The sequence below is a fragment of the Cyclopterus lumpus genome, chromosome 4, assembly GCF_009769545.1.
Source record: "Cyclopterus lumpus isolate fCycLum1 chromosome 4, fCycLum1.pri, whole genome shotgun sequence".
NCBI classification, from domain to species: domain Eukaryota; kingdom Metazoa; phylum Chordata; class Actinopteri; order Perciformes; family Cyclopteridae; genus Cyclopterus; species Cyclopterus lumpus.
In genome coordinates this window covers 11,062,237-11,077,446 of record NC_046969.1, presented here as the reverse complement: position 1 = coordinate 11,077,446, position 15,210 = coordinate 11,062,237, and the positions used below count along the sequence as shown (strand labels likewise).

General features: G+C 42.4%; 2 protein-coding genes across 5 annotated transcripts in view; one reads left to right on the top strand and one right to left on the bottom strand.

The window, feature by feature from the left end:
* The window catches only part of ddah1 (dimethylarginine dimethylaminohydrolase 1), a 66,944-nt gene extending 60,163 nt beyond the window's left edge, over window positions 1-6,781 (bottom strand). Inside the window, exons 1-2 of one of the 4 annotated variants that reach the window (XM_034530731.1) lie at window positions 6,567-6,781; window positions 5,519-5,981 (exon numbers count right to left, since the gene is read on the bottom strand). The gene's annotated coding sequence lies outside the window, so the exon portion shown is untranslated. Of the gene's footprint in view, window positions 1-52; window positions 207-5,273; window positions 5,400-5,518; window positions 5,982-6,566 lie in introns of those variants that run through there. The other 3 variants (XM_034530734.1, XM_034530730.1, XM_034530733.1) reach the window with 3 other exon arrangements.
* ccn1 (cellular communication network factor 1) lies at window positions 6,572-9,587 on the top strand. Its single transcript, XM_034530729.1, has 5 exons — window positions 6,572-7,145; window positions 7,333-7,558; window positions 7,891-8,235; window positions 8,357-8,559; window positions 8,679-9,587. Exons 1-5 carry the CDS (start codon window positions 7,098-7,100, stop codon window positions 8,979-8,981), a joined length of 1,125 nt encoding a protein of 374 aa, XP_034386620.1. The 5' UTR covers window positions 6,572-7,097; the 3' UTR covers window positions 8,982-9,587.
* The last annotated feature ends 5,623 nt before the right edge of the window (window positions 9,588-15,210 follow it).

Sequence of the window (15,210 nt, the reverse complement as noted above, 5' to 3'; positions counted from 1 at the left end):
ACTGAAAAACAGAAACCTCGGCGAGTGAATGAGAGGAACTGCTATCAGATACCCGGATGCCGCCTCGCTTATTTGTTCCCCGTCTAGTTTGTACCTTTGTACTTCTTTGTTTACAGTAGCCTGCTGCACACACTGTCAGTCTGCCCTGCTCCAGTCTCCAGGCGAGCGACAGCGCTTCGGTGACGCGCACCGACCATCACGTGTCAGCTCTCTGAGAGGCGTCAGCACAACAAGTGACAGGCAGTCGGGAACACACCGTTTAGGGCTCAGTGCAGTCTGAGCTGCTTCATGCTTTACAGGGCTCTTCCAGGAAGAATGCACTTATTTATCCATGCGATGTGATCGCGTGCTTGTTTAGTCGTGTATGTATGAATACATTAAACCTGAAATGGTATTTCAATTTATCAATTAGTCAATCGAGAGACAATTCATCTATTTTGAGTTCATTGTCATATATATATTTGTTCATGCTAAAGTGCAAAACAAAACCTTGTTCTATATTCTCTGTTTTGATGATTTGCTGCTTTTCTTTGTTTTATGCAACAAAAAACTGGAAATATTTACATTTTGGACAACTGGTTTGACAAAACAAGCAAATTGAAGACTGGACTGGACTGGAAATTTGTTTTGCAGCAAGGGTTCACATGTAAACAGAAAACAAACACAAAGCATTATCAACGAGTCAACATGATGAAATGAGCGCACATGCACAATAACGCAAACGTGAAAGTGAACAAGGGAATTGCAAATCAATCAATTAATTATAAATATATATAAATATATACAGTGTATATATATATAATTTAGCAGCCCTAGAATCAAGTGGTTATAAACATGTATTTGAACCAATTTATATAACTTCAGAAAATCGGCTGTAAAATAATGTACAAAAGATGCTACGATGTTAGTTTGATATAAAGAACATGAAAACATTTGTTCAGAATATGAGAAGACGATATAATTCAATTTCGTATTAGTGTCATCCGGTGCAGATTTACATCTATTCACGTCTTTGCAGTGACATTAACTTTGTTTTCAATTTTGCGTTTAGTCACCTTCAGAGGCTGAGATGTCAGCGAGATTAGGGTTAGCTCTTGTTATTATGTAGTCGAATCAACCTGTTTTCTATTTCAACTTTTACTAAAATGGGAAAACTGTTTCCAAAAAGAAAATTAGGAGGAATACATGACCTTCATTCCAGACAACAAGGATGTTATCACATAAAGACGGTAGAGTAAAAAGTATGATTCCCATGCTTTGTTAAAAATATATTTCAACTGTTACAAATAAAAAAAAAGTGCCAAAGAAAGACTGGAAGAGTGCATCTCTATTTTTTTAACTTGAGAATTTGGAAACATGTAACTGCTTCACCCTTGGCAGACTTTTTAAAACAATGTAAACAAACGCCAATGGAAAAGCATATACTGTATACTGTATATAAATATATAAAAGGAGGATCTCTGCTTGTCCTGCAGTGTGAGAAGCATATAGGGCAAGGAGAGTGTGAAAGTAGGAGCAATGTGTGTGTGTGTGTATGCGGAGAAAGAGAGGGGGCTTATATTCCCTATGGTGCGATCTATGGAAGGCTCTGGGCCCGGTGAAACTGTCTGAATGGATGGAATGTTTCTTCAGACGTCCCAGAAGCACATTCTTCCACTGCGGGACCTTGCTTTGTCTTTTCTTGTTCCAAATTCACTCAAATATCCCGACTGCTCTAAACATTCCAGGAGCCCCACATTCCTTTTTCCACTCCAGCCAGGATCACCAACCACCACCACCACCCTCCCAAAACTAACACCTGCCCCCACCCAGACTTCTTTTTTTTTTCCATCACGGATGGACGTGGCCCAATAAAAGACCCTCTCTTTCTCTTTTCTCTCTCCATGCTGAGGAATTTGGGTAACTTTAGATCAAGGAAAGCCCTCATACTTCAGGCACACCTGGCTGGTACAGTGTGTAGCTATAAAAGAAAAGAGTGAAAGCAGACATGATCCTCCAGCTGCGGATGAAGCGGCACCAAAAAGCAGCACCTCTTATTTGCCCGGTATGATTGGACTCATGATGAGATCCCAGACGTCACACAGACAAGCATGATTACACCAGGTGCACAGAGCATATTTAACTTGAAGCCGTCAGGCAAATGTATGAACCTAATTACCACAGAAAATAAAGTGATGAAACAACATGATATGACATTATTTTAAAAAAATGATGTTACTAGATGGAAATGGCTGTATGTGTGTTTGAAGAATTTTGATTGCTTTAATTGGATCCAATTCCAGATGTTTTTGAGCTATCTAAGAGTCTTGAAGAGTCTCTCAGCTTGAGGAAAGGATGCAGTGACATTTGTAATCACAAACTATTGTACAAAACTAGTGGTGTGTTTTTTTGCATGTACTAATGCCCAAAATTGAGTGAAAGAAATATCAAAATCTAAAATGGCATTTGAGCTGTCAAAAGGCATTCAGGGAAATGCCGTGTGTAGTGAAATCACAAACATAACAGGAAATAGCTATACAGGTATGCAGGAAGGTATATACATATACAATCTAACTGCTGCTGTGAATACTTATAGTCCACCAAAGGTGTAAAACTCTGCATCTGAAAAAAGTCACCAACAAATGCACTATTTACTTCTGTTTTAGCACATTGTTGATTTAGTCTTTTTGGATTTGTTAACAGAAAGAATGTCTGTTCTTATCCTTTAAGTATGTATACAGGACTCATCTGAAAGAATTTCCCCTTGGACTTGTCTTTACTTTGATTTATTTAGACAGAAGTGTTCCTTTCCAATGAATCATAGCTGGTGATTACATTTTTTGACAAAAAGGAACTTCCTTTTGTGTCATTTTTTGACAAAGCCTTGTGGGATTGGTATGTGAATGTTAACTGACCCTGTTTCATTAAGATTAACATGTTATCTTATCACATCACATTTAAAAACACACTTTGGCTGTGTGATACAGATCCGGTCTGCTACAGTCAGCTTCAACACCTTTTGTGCCATTTTGCTCCGCTGTTGAAGCTCAACGATAGATTTTCAGTGTGAGATGTTAACACAAGAGTGGTGGAAGCGCAGTCTCAAGATTAAAGGACTGTCAAGAAAGCATCGCCAATGTGATTCTGGAGTTAGATATTCATGTCCATTTACACTAAATTAACAGATCACTGCAATGAGTGTTTTGAGCGACCATTGGTCAGACAGGTCATCCACCAATAAGAAGATCAGCAGTTTGACCCCCAGTTCACTTGTTGATGTGTCCTTGGGAAAAGAGACCGAACCCCAAATTGCTCCCGAAGGCTGTGTCATCAGTGTGCGAGTGAAGGAATAAACCCTGAACAATTTGGCACCTTGTATGGCAGCCATCAGTAGGTGAATGTGTGTGTGTGATTGGGGTTAACTCTCTGAGTAGCTGGACGACTGGAAAGGCATTTATGAAAGGGCAAGATGATGAAGATGGCGGTAAGCTGTGTCCTTCAAAGTAATCAACTCTGGACAATGAGGATGACATTTTATCTGTTTTTTGCCAACACACAAATACATTTGCCTCGACAGGAAATAAGGTCTTTATTGGAAATTACATGTTATGAAATAATATGAAATAGCCCTCCTTAAACAATGCCTTTTCATTTTATTGATGTCAAAATAAAAAAGACAAAATGGCCAAACATGTCAATTAAGCCCGCCTTTTTTCCTTTTAAACAATCAGGAAAGGTTACATAAATATATTCAATAAAATTCATGTTAATATGTGATTACAGACTTCTGCCTTATCAGATCTATATTTCTGAGGAACTTGCGTGGTACTTTAATCACTCATCTCTGTTCCTGTTCAAACAAGAACAATCCATAACTCAGCAGACTTCCTGCTGCTCCATGAGCTGACAGAGAAAGGAAGTGTTGCTAGAAAATACTGCACACAAGTTATTACATTTATCTTGAATATACTACAATGGAATCAGTTGTTTAAATGTTCCTTCTGTCACTTTGACATTAATGGGAGGGCTGAGGGCCGCTTGTTTCAGACTCCATGACAACCGAGGGCTGCTGTCTCTTCAACTGTGTGTTCTCCTAGTGGGATCTGACAAGGAGTTTCCATTACAATGAGCCATAACAAAACACAAAATAATCTCTCAAACTTTAGTGAGTAGCAAAATAATATAAGCATCCCAGCTGGCGGTTTTGGAGCTGCTCAGATATCCACGCTACAGAGCTGTGAGCATAATCCAATGATAATTTCTGTGAAGGAAAGAGCCCCCCCCTACTTATTGTTCTGGGGGGCTGTAGTATGTATGTGTGTGTGATAGCGATACTCAGACAGCCTTGGTGGAAACTATTATGCCAGGACAATTGCATCATGGAGACATGTCCAGCTTTTTGAATATTTCCGGAACTGAGTGGGTAATTAAGGAATGTAGATTAGCGTGTTATTCTCCAATGACGTACAATGACAACACTGTTTCCTATCGCTGTAACACACAGGCGGATGCACACACGCGGCCACACACGCATGTAGTCTCACATACAGTGTGCACATACACACTGGAGAGGCTTTGGGTCAACCAGAAGAGGACAAACAAATATAACAGGACATAAGACCGGATGTCCAAACAATTCAGTGAATTTAAAGGGGTATCCCACCAATTAAGTATTGTACGTCCACAAAGTTAGGAGACTTGTTATATATACTGTATGTCAAGAATGATACAACTCGACGCCAGGATATCCTGACTATTAGTGTCTTGTTCAACATATGCTTACATAGTACAGTCCATTTCCCATTTCCATTTAAATGTATTGCAAAGTCCATGGTCAGTTTGTAATGCAGGCTCTCTGTTAAACATATTGATTGAGTCTTCAAGTCCAAACCGAGGTGATAACATTATGTTTTTTTGTTCACAGTACACACGCTGTTTTAATGGGTTGAGTTGTATCTGCCATGCTGAGTAAACTGGTGCTGATCATGTGAATCATAATGTTGATGGTGTAAAATCAATGAAGTGCTCCTTTAAACATCTAATTTGACATTAGCGTGGGCAGGTGGGTCGACATTAGCATAATGCATCTTGGAATACACACAGGAGAGCATTGCACATGTGCTCACACGGACACACCCCCTACTCAAATGACACACAGGCACACCTCCAGGCAAAAATACTCGCACAGACCTACGTAGACTATATGGATGTGTTCACAGTGAAATTATATGAAAATCATATTAGACGTTTGTACATGACATTTAAACATTGGTCATTATTTAAAGAATACATACATTACCCCACAACCCAATCCTCCTTGAGAAACCAATAATCAATCATTCAAATTGGATATGCAACGACCCGCGAAGAAATCACTATAAGGAATAATTTACTTTTGGTGAATGAATAGGATCTGGTAAGAATCAGCGTCAGCTGCTATGACTCATATTCATATAACGGTGATGCAGAGTTCGTCACTATCGGAGTCTCAACGACAACCCGCAGAATAAAGTGAAAAAGAAAAGAAGTCCAAACTCACCAGAGAGGCTCTCCAGTCTCCTGGCTCAGTACCGTCATGTCAACACTACACCAGGTTACAGGGGAGACAGTCTGAAATGTCCGATCCTTATGAACACAAATAAACACCGTGCCCTCGTGCGACGTGTCCTCTTTGGAATCTGCCAGCCATTCATGGCACAACTAATGGTTATATGTGTGTGGCGTCTTTACGCACTTGTTTCCATCTGGGGGAAAGTTTTCATCAATCGGAATGATTAGAACACTTCGGTGGAGGGGACTTATTGAGACCCCCCCCTCCTCCTCCTCCAGAACCAACACTCTCTGGTGGAAATGTGGATGCCTTTACCCCAAACCCACCTGAAACGTGATGGACACATTGCGTGAAAAGTCAAATTGCCTCAAGGAATGAATGCAAAGGAATTTCCCTGCACGAAGATCATATTTAACAAGCCTTTAAGCTGTCAGGAATGCTTTGTGGTCTGCTGGCCAAAGAGAGAGAAATATGTTAATAATGTAGGCTACTGCCATACCAAATATGGCAATATTGTTGCGTCTGAGCTCTGCGCGCATCTGGAAACGCTTAGCTCCTCTGAATAAAAGGCACTGGAAAGCCAGAAATAGACACTGTTAAACGTATTTCTGCCCACACCTTTCGACTCACAGAGACAAACCTAAAGCTATTTTAAACGCGGCCAATGCAACGTGCAATAAAAGTGTGTTTGGCCAATTGCTTTAATCAGCAAAAGCATCACTGGAACACATAGGACAAGAAGTCTAATGTTCACGGGGAGACACGTCACTGATACGGAACGAACAGTATAGTAACCTTATAATCGGCCCTGCTTTTTGGCACGTTTATATTCCTTTATTATATTCTCCGCGATGCCTTTATTACGCTTTTAATCAAATGGCAACAGAAGCAAAGCATTATTAAAACGTAGAACCCGTGAAACCAGGAAGCTATCAAATATCAGATTGTCTCTTTCACTTATGTGTCTCTAAAGCAAAAAGAAGAGAGAGAGAGAGAGAGAGAGCGAGAGAGAGAGATCACAGGAAATAAAAGTTACAATAAATAACGCCACTTCTTCTACCGAACAGTCCTCTGGACTCGGGTTGATAGATGTGAGAAGCGAGCAGAGGAAGAAAATGAAAGGGGGGGGATAAACAAGAGGAGAAAAATATGAGACGGAAAAGTGTGTTCAGATGGGATCCAGGGGGGAAAAATCCATTTGAGAAAGAAAAAAAGAAAAAAAAGAAAGGAGAACGGTTTAGACAGGGTGGAGCTTAGGTCTTGGATGGAAAATGCGCCGAGAAACATTCCTGGCATAGTTTGGGAACAGTTCAGCAGGCAGCCCAGGAACGACGTCAGCTTCCCACTACGGTATAAAAGTGCGGAGGTGGCCGGACCTCAGCAGACTGCAACCGCTTTACCGAGAGCTCCATCTACTCTAAAGGAGCCTCGAACACCAGATCCTACCGGCGAATCAAGACGACTGCGTGAGGGAATACCTAAGGACTCCTCCGAAGAGAGACTAACTTTTCATACAACTGGGAACGGGATTCTCTCTTGAACACGCACAAGAAGAAAAACATTCAAGATGCTGATGCTTACTGTTGTCGTAGCCTTCATCGGAAGCCTCAATTCGGTGAGTTATTTATCTATTTAAATCTGAAAGATAACTATAGGAGTATTTAGCCTGAGGAGATGGAAATAATGCTTCTTTAAACGAAATGCCGATCGTTTTTGTTCAATAGTTTGGGGGATAGTTATCCTGTGTGGTACGACTTCACATAGTCAGTCTTTAACAGTAGATCTGGTTGTTGGCTGTACAGGTCCTCTCCTCCTCCTCCTGTCCCTCCGTGTGTGACTGTCCGCTGGAGATGCCCAAGTGCGCGCCCGGCGTGAGCGTCGTCCTGGACGGCTGTGGCTGTTGCAAAGTGTGCGCCCGGCAGCTGAACGAGGACTGCAGCCTGACCGAGCCTTGTGACCATACGAAAGGGTTGGAGTGTAACTTTGGGGCCAGCTTTGCTGCTGCTACTACTCGTGGCATCTGCCGAGGTATGTATAAAGACCACCCAGCTCCAGATGTGCATGCTTTTGAAATAGCCTGAAGTGGATTTTGTGCTTGGTTTTGTCAAAGAAGAGGGTTTAACTCAGACGTATGGGGACCTGAGTGATTTCAGCACTGTGGAATGCAAATAGAAGGAAAACTTAGACTAAACCTCAAAGTACAGACAGACCACTGGGGGGGAGACTCCTCAGGCAGCCTGAAGAATTTCACAGTTTAACGGATCCTTACCTGGCAGCCATGTGATGTCTAAAGCAGACATTTCTGCGCAGAGCAGGAAAGAATAACATTCCTTTCCTCTTGTTTTTCTCTCCCCTTGCAGCCAAGTCAGAAGGCAGACCATGCGAGTACAACAGCAGGATCTACCAGAATGGAGAGAGCTTCCAGCCCAACTGTAAACACCAGTGCACATGCATCGACGGGGCAGTGGGATGTGTACCGCTGTGCCCGCAGGAGCTCTCCCTGCCCAACTTGGGCTGTGCCAACCCCAGACTGGTCAAGGTAGTCGGCCAGTGCTGCGAAGACTGGGTGTGTGATGATGGAAAAGACACAGACATCCTGGAGAAGATCTTTGGCAAAGACATGATGTTTGATGAGTTGGATAAAGACCTCACCAACAGGAACGAGCTCATCGCTATTGTGAAGGGAAGACTCAAGTCTCTACCTGGTAAGAAAGCTGTTTCTATCCTGGAACGTTATTTTTCTGGTTATATATATGCATAGTATATCCTCTAAAATATGTTTGATTCTAACATGCTCATGTATTTTATTTCTGCTTTTAATCACAGCCTTCAGACCACAGCCTGAAGTTCACATGTTTGACAACCAGAAGTGCATCGTCCAAACCACACCCTGGTCCCAGTGCTCCAAGAGCTGTGGAACAGGCATCTCCACCAGAGTCACCAACAACAACAGCGAGTGCAAGCTGGTCAAAGAGACGAGAATCTGTGAAGTGCGGCTATGCACCCAGTCGCCTTACTCCAGTCTGAAGGTAAGCTTGAGCCAGCATGACTCAATGTGATGGAAACAAGCATGTTCCTGGAAATGCGTCACTTCTGGGTCTGAGTGTATGACTAATCTCCATCTCCTTGTTGTTTATCCCTTCTGCAGAAAGGAAAGAAGTGCAGCAGAACCAAGAAGTCCAGTCAGCCAGTGAAGTTCACCTACGCCGGCTGCTCCAGCTTGAAAAAGTACAGGGCCAAATACTGCGGCGCCTGCGTGGACGGCCGCTGCTGTGGTCCCCACGACACCAGAACCATCCGCGTCAAGTTCCGCTGCGAGGACGGTGAGACCTTCAACAAGAACGTCATGATGATCGAGTCCTGCAAGTGCACCTACAACTGTCCCCATGCCAACGAAGCCTCCTACCCCTTCTACCGCCTCTCCAACGACATCCACAAGTTCAGAGACTAATTGGGGAAAGGAGGTCCAAACCCCTCAGCGAGAGGAAGAGATGGCCAGCAGCACTGGCAGCCAATGGCAGTCCAGATGAATGCAGGGGTGTAAATAGACTACCAATCAACTACCAGCTTCTTGTTGTAACTAGATTCCCAAGGAATTGTGGGCTTACATCATGAGGACTTTATGAAGTGCACTGTTTGCTGAGACTACGTCAGCATTCTTATCTAAGAACTGCTTCATATTAATGGAGCATCAGAAGTAGCTTCGTTATGGAGCAAGATGTAATTATTATTTGTACATTTATGTTAGTCGCTGATATCAATTCACTGTGTATATTTTGATCCTTTACTTCAGACATGACAACAGACTGTAGACTTGTGTGTGTATATGTAGGTATGCACATACGCAACTTCAATTAGCATACCATCCTGTATCTTAAGGACGAGACACCGAAATGTAACCTCTGGACTTGTTTAACAAGTGTGTGGTTTCATTCCTTCCTGACGTGGGCATTATTGTTCATGTTTTGTGGCAGCTATTGAACTCCCTTCATGAAAAAGACAAAGCGAAACATGTCAAAAGGATGAATGAATGTTTTTTTATTATTGTTATTAATATTATTTATCGAAAAAAATGTAGCTACTTTATTTGGATATTATGTGTCATACTGGAATAAATTGTAAAATGATTTAATTTTATATGCCACAAATAAAACTGATTTATTTATGAAATATGACACTGCCTGAGTTCAGTCTGGTCAATCTACACTGCGGGAGGGTGCAGACAAAGTGCAACGCTCAAATGCACAGGGCAGCGGGGGGAGGGAGGGCATTTAAAGCCACCATTTCCTTGGAAGATCCTTTTGTTATATCATTCTGGAGACCCAACAGACTCTCAGACAGACACTGAGCAGGGCCAGTCTGTTCTTATGTAACAACAACTCGGAGGCTCTCTCTTGACTTTCTGTGCTTTGGAATGCCATTCTGCAGCGAGCTGGCTTTCTTTCATTTGATCTGGCTAAGCCGTGCACTTGACTGATTCTGAGAAGGGGGGGGGAGAGAGATTAAATCCACAAGTAGCAATGAGTATGGGAGTATGCCAAGAATCTTAAATGCTGCTCTGAATGGGCCGGGATTAAACACTATGCAAGGGGGACAATGACTATTATTGTATACAATGGGTTGTATACAAAGAATGCATTCTCGGGTATGCTTTTTTTCCTCCCACACAGCGGACCAGCGCTACCAAATTGACCTAATTCATTAGCAGTTGTCTTTCAGAGTGAATTAGTTGCAGTGGCCTCCGATGGCTCTTAAACTGCAGGGGTCTGCTAAACAGTTGTAAACAGCCCCTGCGAGGTAGGGAGGCCTTGAGCATGCCTTCTAGTTTTCAGTTTAACAGGCATTAAGAAATACTATCATGAGGTAGAAAAAGGGGAAGGACAGGAAACATAGTCGCTTTTGTGGTCATAGAAACTTCCAATTCAATGTTCCAGCTACTGAAGCGGTGCGTTGCTACTGTCACAGACATCTCTTGACTCTGGCGTTTCCATTATTGACGTTTACCTGAGCTCAGATGGGTCCAACGTGTTGTATGCCCCCAAAAGGTAGGTGAACTACATGCAATATGGAATGCATAATTAAAGAGCACGGTAAGTATCCGTCTGAAAATGATTTTTTTTTTTTTTTTCGTCCATTCTTTTTCGAGACACAGGATTTAATTGCAGACGCGTACACATACCGGCAGTAGAGTTTGAACAGGGGGTAGAGAGAGCAGAGCTCAGGGGCAACGACAAGGAAGGGTTTCTTTTTTTTGATCCAGGTAGAGGGAGTGGCTCAGGAATGCAGCAGTGGCTCACAAGCAGACATCCTGATGGGCGGCAGATGTTGAAAAAATATTTCCGAGCAACATGTTCACTTTAGCGAGGAAGAGTTTTCCAATATACACAAACACTCCCAAGTACTCTCGTGTATCCGCTAAAGGCATTTTATCGCCACACAAACAGCTACACAAACATGTCTATCCGAAGGCAACAAATCACACGAGACATCTTCAACCAGCGTGTTTAATACGAGGTTGAGTGGGACACATTGCCTTTTGATTGACCTGCATACCGCACAGGATGTGCCCACTGAGCTTTTACAGATTGCTCACATGAAAGGCTCCGGAGGTTAACCTAATCACAAAGATGTGTGGCTACCCATCGCATGGCCGGATATACAGTCCAAACTCTTTCAGGGAGCTCCCTCTTTTTGCTCCTTTTCCTTTCTTTCTGCTGCTGCCCGAAAGAAAGGAAAAGTTCCACCGCTCTTCAGAGTTGGGGAAAAGTGCCGGCCAAATCAGGCCGTCACGTGTCTTGTTGACACAATGCAGACTCACTTGGTTACGCAACGGCATCCGTATTCATAACGTACAGCCCAGCACAGTGGCGAGGTGTATACAACCCCTCAGCCGGAACAGAATAAACCAAAGACTGGGTTTGTCCCTTTCAACACAGCACCGACCTGTAAAGAAGTATCGCTCTCTCACACACACACACACACACACACGTACACGCACACACACACGCACGCACGCACGCACACACACACACACACACGAGCGGCCCTGCAATTAAATCACTCAGCGACTACCTCATTCCCTCAACCCCAAATGTGTTTATATGACAAAGACATAAGCGTTAAAGCTTCATCAAGCACTACGTAATGCTGTGCAGCCAGAAGCTAACAGGGTCGAGAGTGGTCATTACAACATGCTGGAAGCTGCGGAGCACTGATGTCAGCTCTTTAACAGCCCCCTTGTCCATAACCTCAGATTAATATTCACTGTGATACAGAACCCAGGGGCGAGCAGCCAGGAGGGCTAAAGGGTCATTGGTTTTTCTAAAGCACCATCTGCTGGACGAAATAGGAAAGAGCATATTGTTTATGGAATTGACAGACTGCCCTACTTCAACTTGCACAACTTGATGACTCATCCAATGTGTGGCTGAAACTGGCTAAACAGTATTTAGATATTAGATGAGTCATTTCTCACTGAAACAAAGTGATGTAAAAAACATCCATTTGCCAAATCCTGACAGGGTGTGTTATTCTCACTCTCACTCAGACAGTGACGCACGTCCTCAGACACGCTCAACAGATCCCTGGATCTGCAATTACATGATAATAACTGATGAACAGGCTTCAGGGGAACTCAGAGGCCATTCCCCCACCGGGCTGTTTGATTGTTCAGTCGGTCCCCAGAGGGCCGCCGGCTGCTGGAGCGGTTATTTACTCGCACCAGTTGAGCATTGATGGGAGAGGCAACACCGAGTCTTTGGGCGTTCTGAGTCTCAGCCGGATGGAGACGATGTTGGACTGAATGCTCTCCAAGGGGGCACATGGCGTCAACAGCTGAGCTCATGTTGGCATGTGCTGCTCTGGCTATTGTTTAAGATGGAAATACCGATGAGATCACATAATCAGCAGCTACAATTTTGCTTTCTATTGCTTTCAAAACAGCTCTTTTCTTTTAACAATTGCCAAAATGGCCAAAATGTGAGAAATCGTGCACATAAAATGTGGAAACTGAATATCAAGAACTAAATGTGGTATTTAATGCCACTTCCCTTCGCCTACTGGATTTGTGTTTCATTATGATGCACCATGTTCTTTGTCCCTTAAGGAGGCTGAAATGAGTCCAAAAGTAAGTTTAAGTTTATGAATACTAATACACTTTATTTGGAGAGAGCCCAATGTTGATACTGAACAAAAAGGTTACATAAAGTCAACATTCAATCAAGTTTTACATACATTTTTGCTGCACCTCCAACTTCAGCTCATGGATATCTAAAGATGGTCATACTAGTCTATCACATGTAGATATGTAAATTATATAATTACTTCATATTAAGCTATTCATACCTAGCAGATCTTACAAACAAACAAATATAAAGTGTGACGCGTGTGACAACTAGAGAGAGTTACTGCCTTGTATATGCTCACATTCGACAATTACACTTTTAGTTAATGCTGGTCTCCTAAATGTAAAAAAGCTATATTAATTTATTTCACATTTCATCGTTGAGCATTGTTGAGCCTCAGAATCAGGATTTTGCTGACGTTCCTATGGAACATTAAGTATGAACATGATGTATTTTCCTACTCTTCAAACTGGTTTCCACCATTGTGTAGGCATATGGCTGGTAAGGCCTCATACAGTAAATCTTTTGCCACCCACTTTCCCCAATAATACAATTTCAGATTTCTTCTGCATCTTTTGATCTTTGTAATTAACAATGGTTGTGCCATGGAAATGTAGCTAACGAGTGGCAACTATGACTCGAGGCTTCATGCACTAACAAAAAAAAGCGCCTTTTGGCCTCCCCTTGTCACACACTGCAATTAAGTAACCGCACAATTAAACAGATATAGATGTAAGGAAAGAAGCCAATACATATGCACTGACCAAATGTGGCCTTACCGAGAATACAAAATGGCATGGCAAGGCATTTTAAATGTTTGTATCCCAGAGTTGTAAAGACATCATGGCTATAATTAATGAGGTGTTGAAGCTTTTTGAATGTCATATCCCAAGTCAAGCTTGGCTACAAGGCACTTGCCTGGGAGGACCTCGACCAGGCCTGGTTTAAGGAACTGGACCTACTCTGACAGGGTCTCTCCCTCCAAAAAAAACCCTATTTTAGTCTTTGATCGTGTTTAGTGTGACCCCCAACTGAGACCAGTTTGCTATGGGAGACCCTACAAGGAGCTAATGACAACTCCCACGGTCACGCAAACTCCTCCACCACAACATGGCAATACTTTTTCGCCATGTTATTTAAATAGTAATAATCTTCATTCATTTAAAAAGCTGCTATTCTCCCAATGAAATTGTACATTATTCTGCATACGTGTCTCAAAAACGAGTTAGATTATTGGTTACATACCGTTGGGATCATTTGCTACGCATTGTTTTACCTTGTAAACTAATACATTTTTAATATTTGGCAAGGTCTGTAAAGACAAAGAAAGTCTTGTGAGGCTAAAATGGCAAGTGCTCTCAAAAGATAACTCAAGGTTGATGATAAAAGAATAACAGGCAACAAGCAGGCTGTTTTGGTTGAGACTGTCAGATTGACACAGGACAGACAAAAAGGAACAAGTGAATCACTTCCTGCCAACAACTTGGGGGATCAGTCTCCGAGGTGACCGAGGTGACAACATTGGTCTGTTTGTGTTGAAGAGCGGTCGTGGCTTTTGTTTATCCGAAGAGCCGGATGAATTCAATCAGCCAAAGGCTGTGGCATTTCTCTATGTTTGGAACAGTCCGATGAGCGAAACATTGGTTGAATGGCAATTTAAAATGTGAAATACACATGAAATATTGTATATTTGGTTTGCAGATGATACGCAATTTGATTTTCCATACATTTCGGAGGTTCTGCTTGATAAACCTTGTGTTCCGTGTGAACATGGGTGGCATCGGCTCTGGGAAACAGGACTTTGTGCTCCAGTACCTGCCTTTCCTGATGAGGCCACCACTGCACAGCTGTGACCCGGAGCTGGTCTCATAAAAAAAAAACTGCTCTGCACGAAGCACAATTGAGCCCGGACCACTAAATTAAGACTAATTAAGTGCAAACCAACTACAGAAGTTTAAAAGTGCAATTTACTTAAATTGGAGGAATTATTTCCAATGCACGTGTCCTCCACAAACTAAGAAAAGCTCAAATGGACTTTTAAGTGCAACCAGAAACCAAAACAGAGCTTTCGTGTGGGATCTTTATTGAGATAAAAAATGAAGAGACCTGCTAAAATAAAACGTTGGCAATACAACACAGGCAAAGCCATGACAACTAAAGGAACAGATGTGCAGACACCAGAGGTTTCTAGTTTGTCACTCGGTCACATCAATGACTCCAGAGGGCAAACCGTGGATTAGTCTGCTCAAAAGGCATACACTATAACAAAGCACTGTATGTTTTAAATCTGTAAAGACAAGAGAGTTTGAATCAGTAGTCGATATCAATAAAGCGGTTTCCTCGTTTCCCATCTTTTTTTGCTTTCAGGTGGCTGTCAGCTTGGCTTTAAAAGCATGGCATCAATCTTCTAATCCAATTCTAGACAACATAAATTCCACAGATTGTACATGAGCAATGCTTTGGGGCCGCTGATGTTAATACAGCAAACTTAATAAAGGGCCCAGCTGAATATGATATGAGCACATGGTCTCAAAACCTGAACATCGATATTAAAAT

Bases quoted from the DNA above. Each gene is read 5' to 3' on its own strand.
- ccn1 (XM_034530729.1), top strand. From the start codon at position 7,098: ATGCTGATGCTTACTGTTGTCGTAGCCTTCATCGGAAGCCTCAATTCG. The intron at 7,559-7,890 runs GTATGTATAAAG...CTCCCCTTGCAG, and splicing joins TACTCGTGGCATCTGCCGAG to CCAAGTCAGAAGGCAGACCA. The intron at 8,236-8,356 runs GTAAGAAAGCTG...TTTTAATCACAG, and splicing joins AAGACTCAAGTCTCTACCTG to CCTTCAGACCACAGCCTGAA.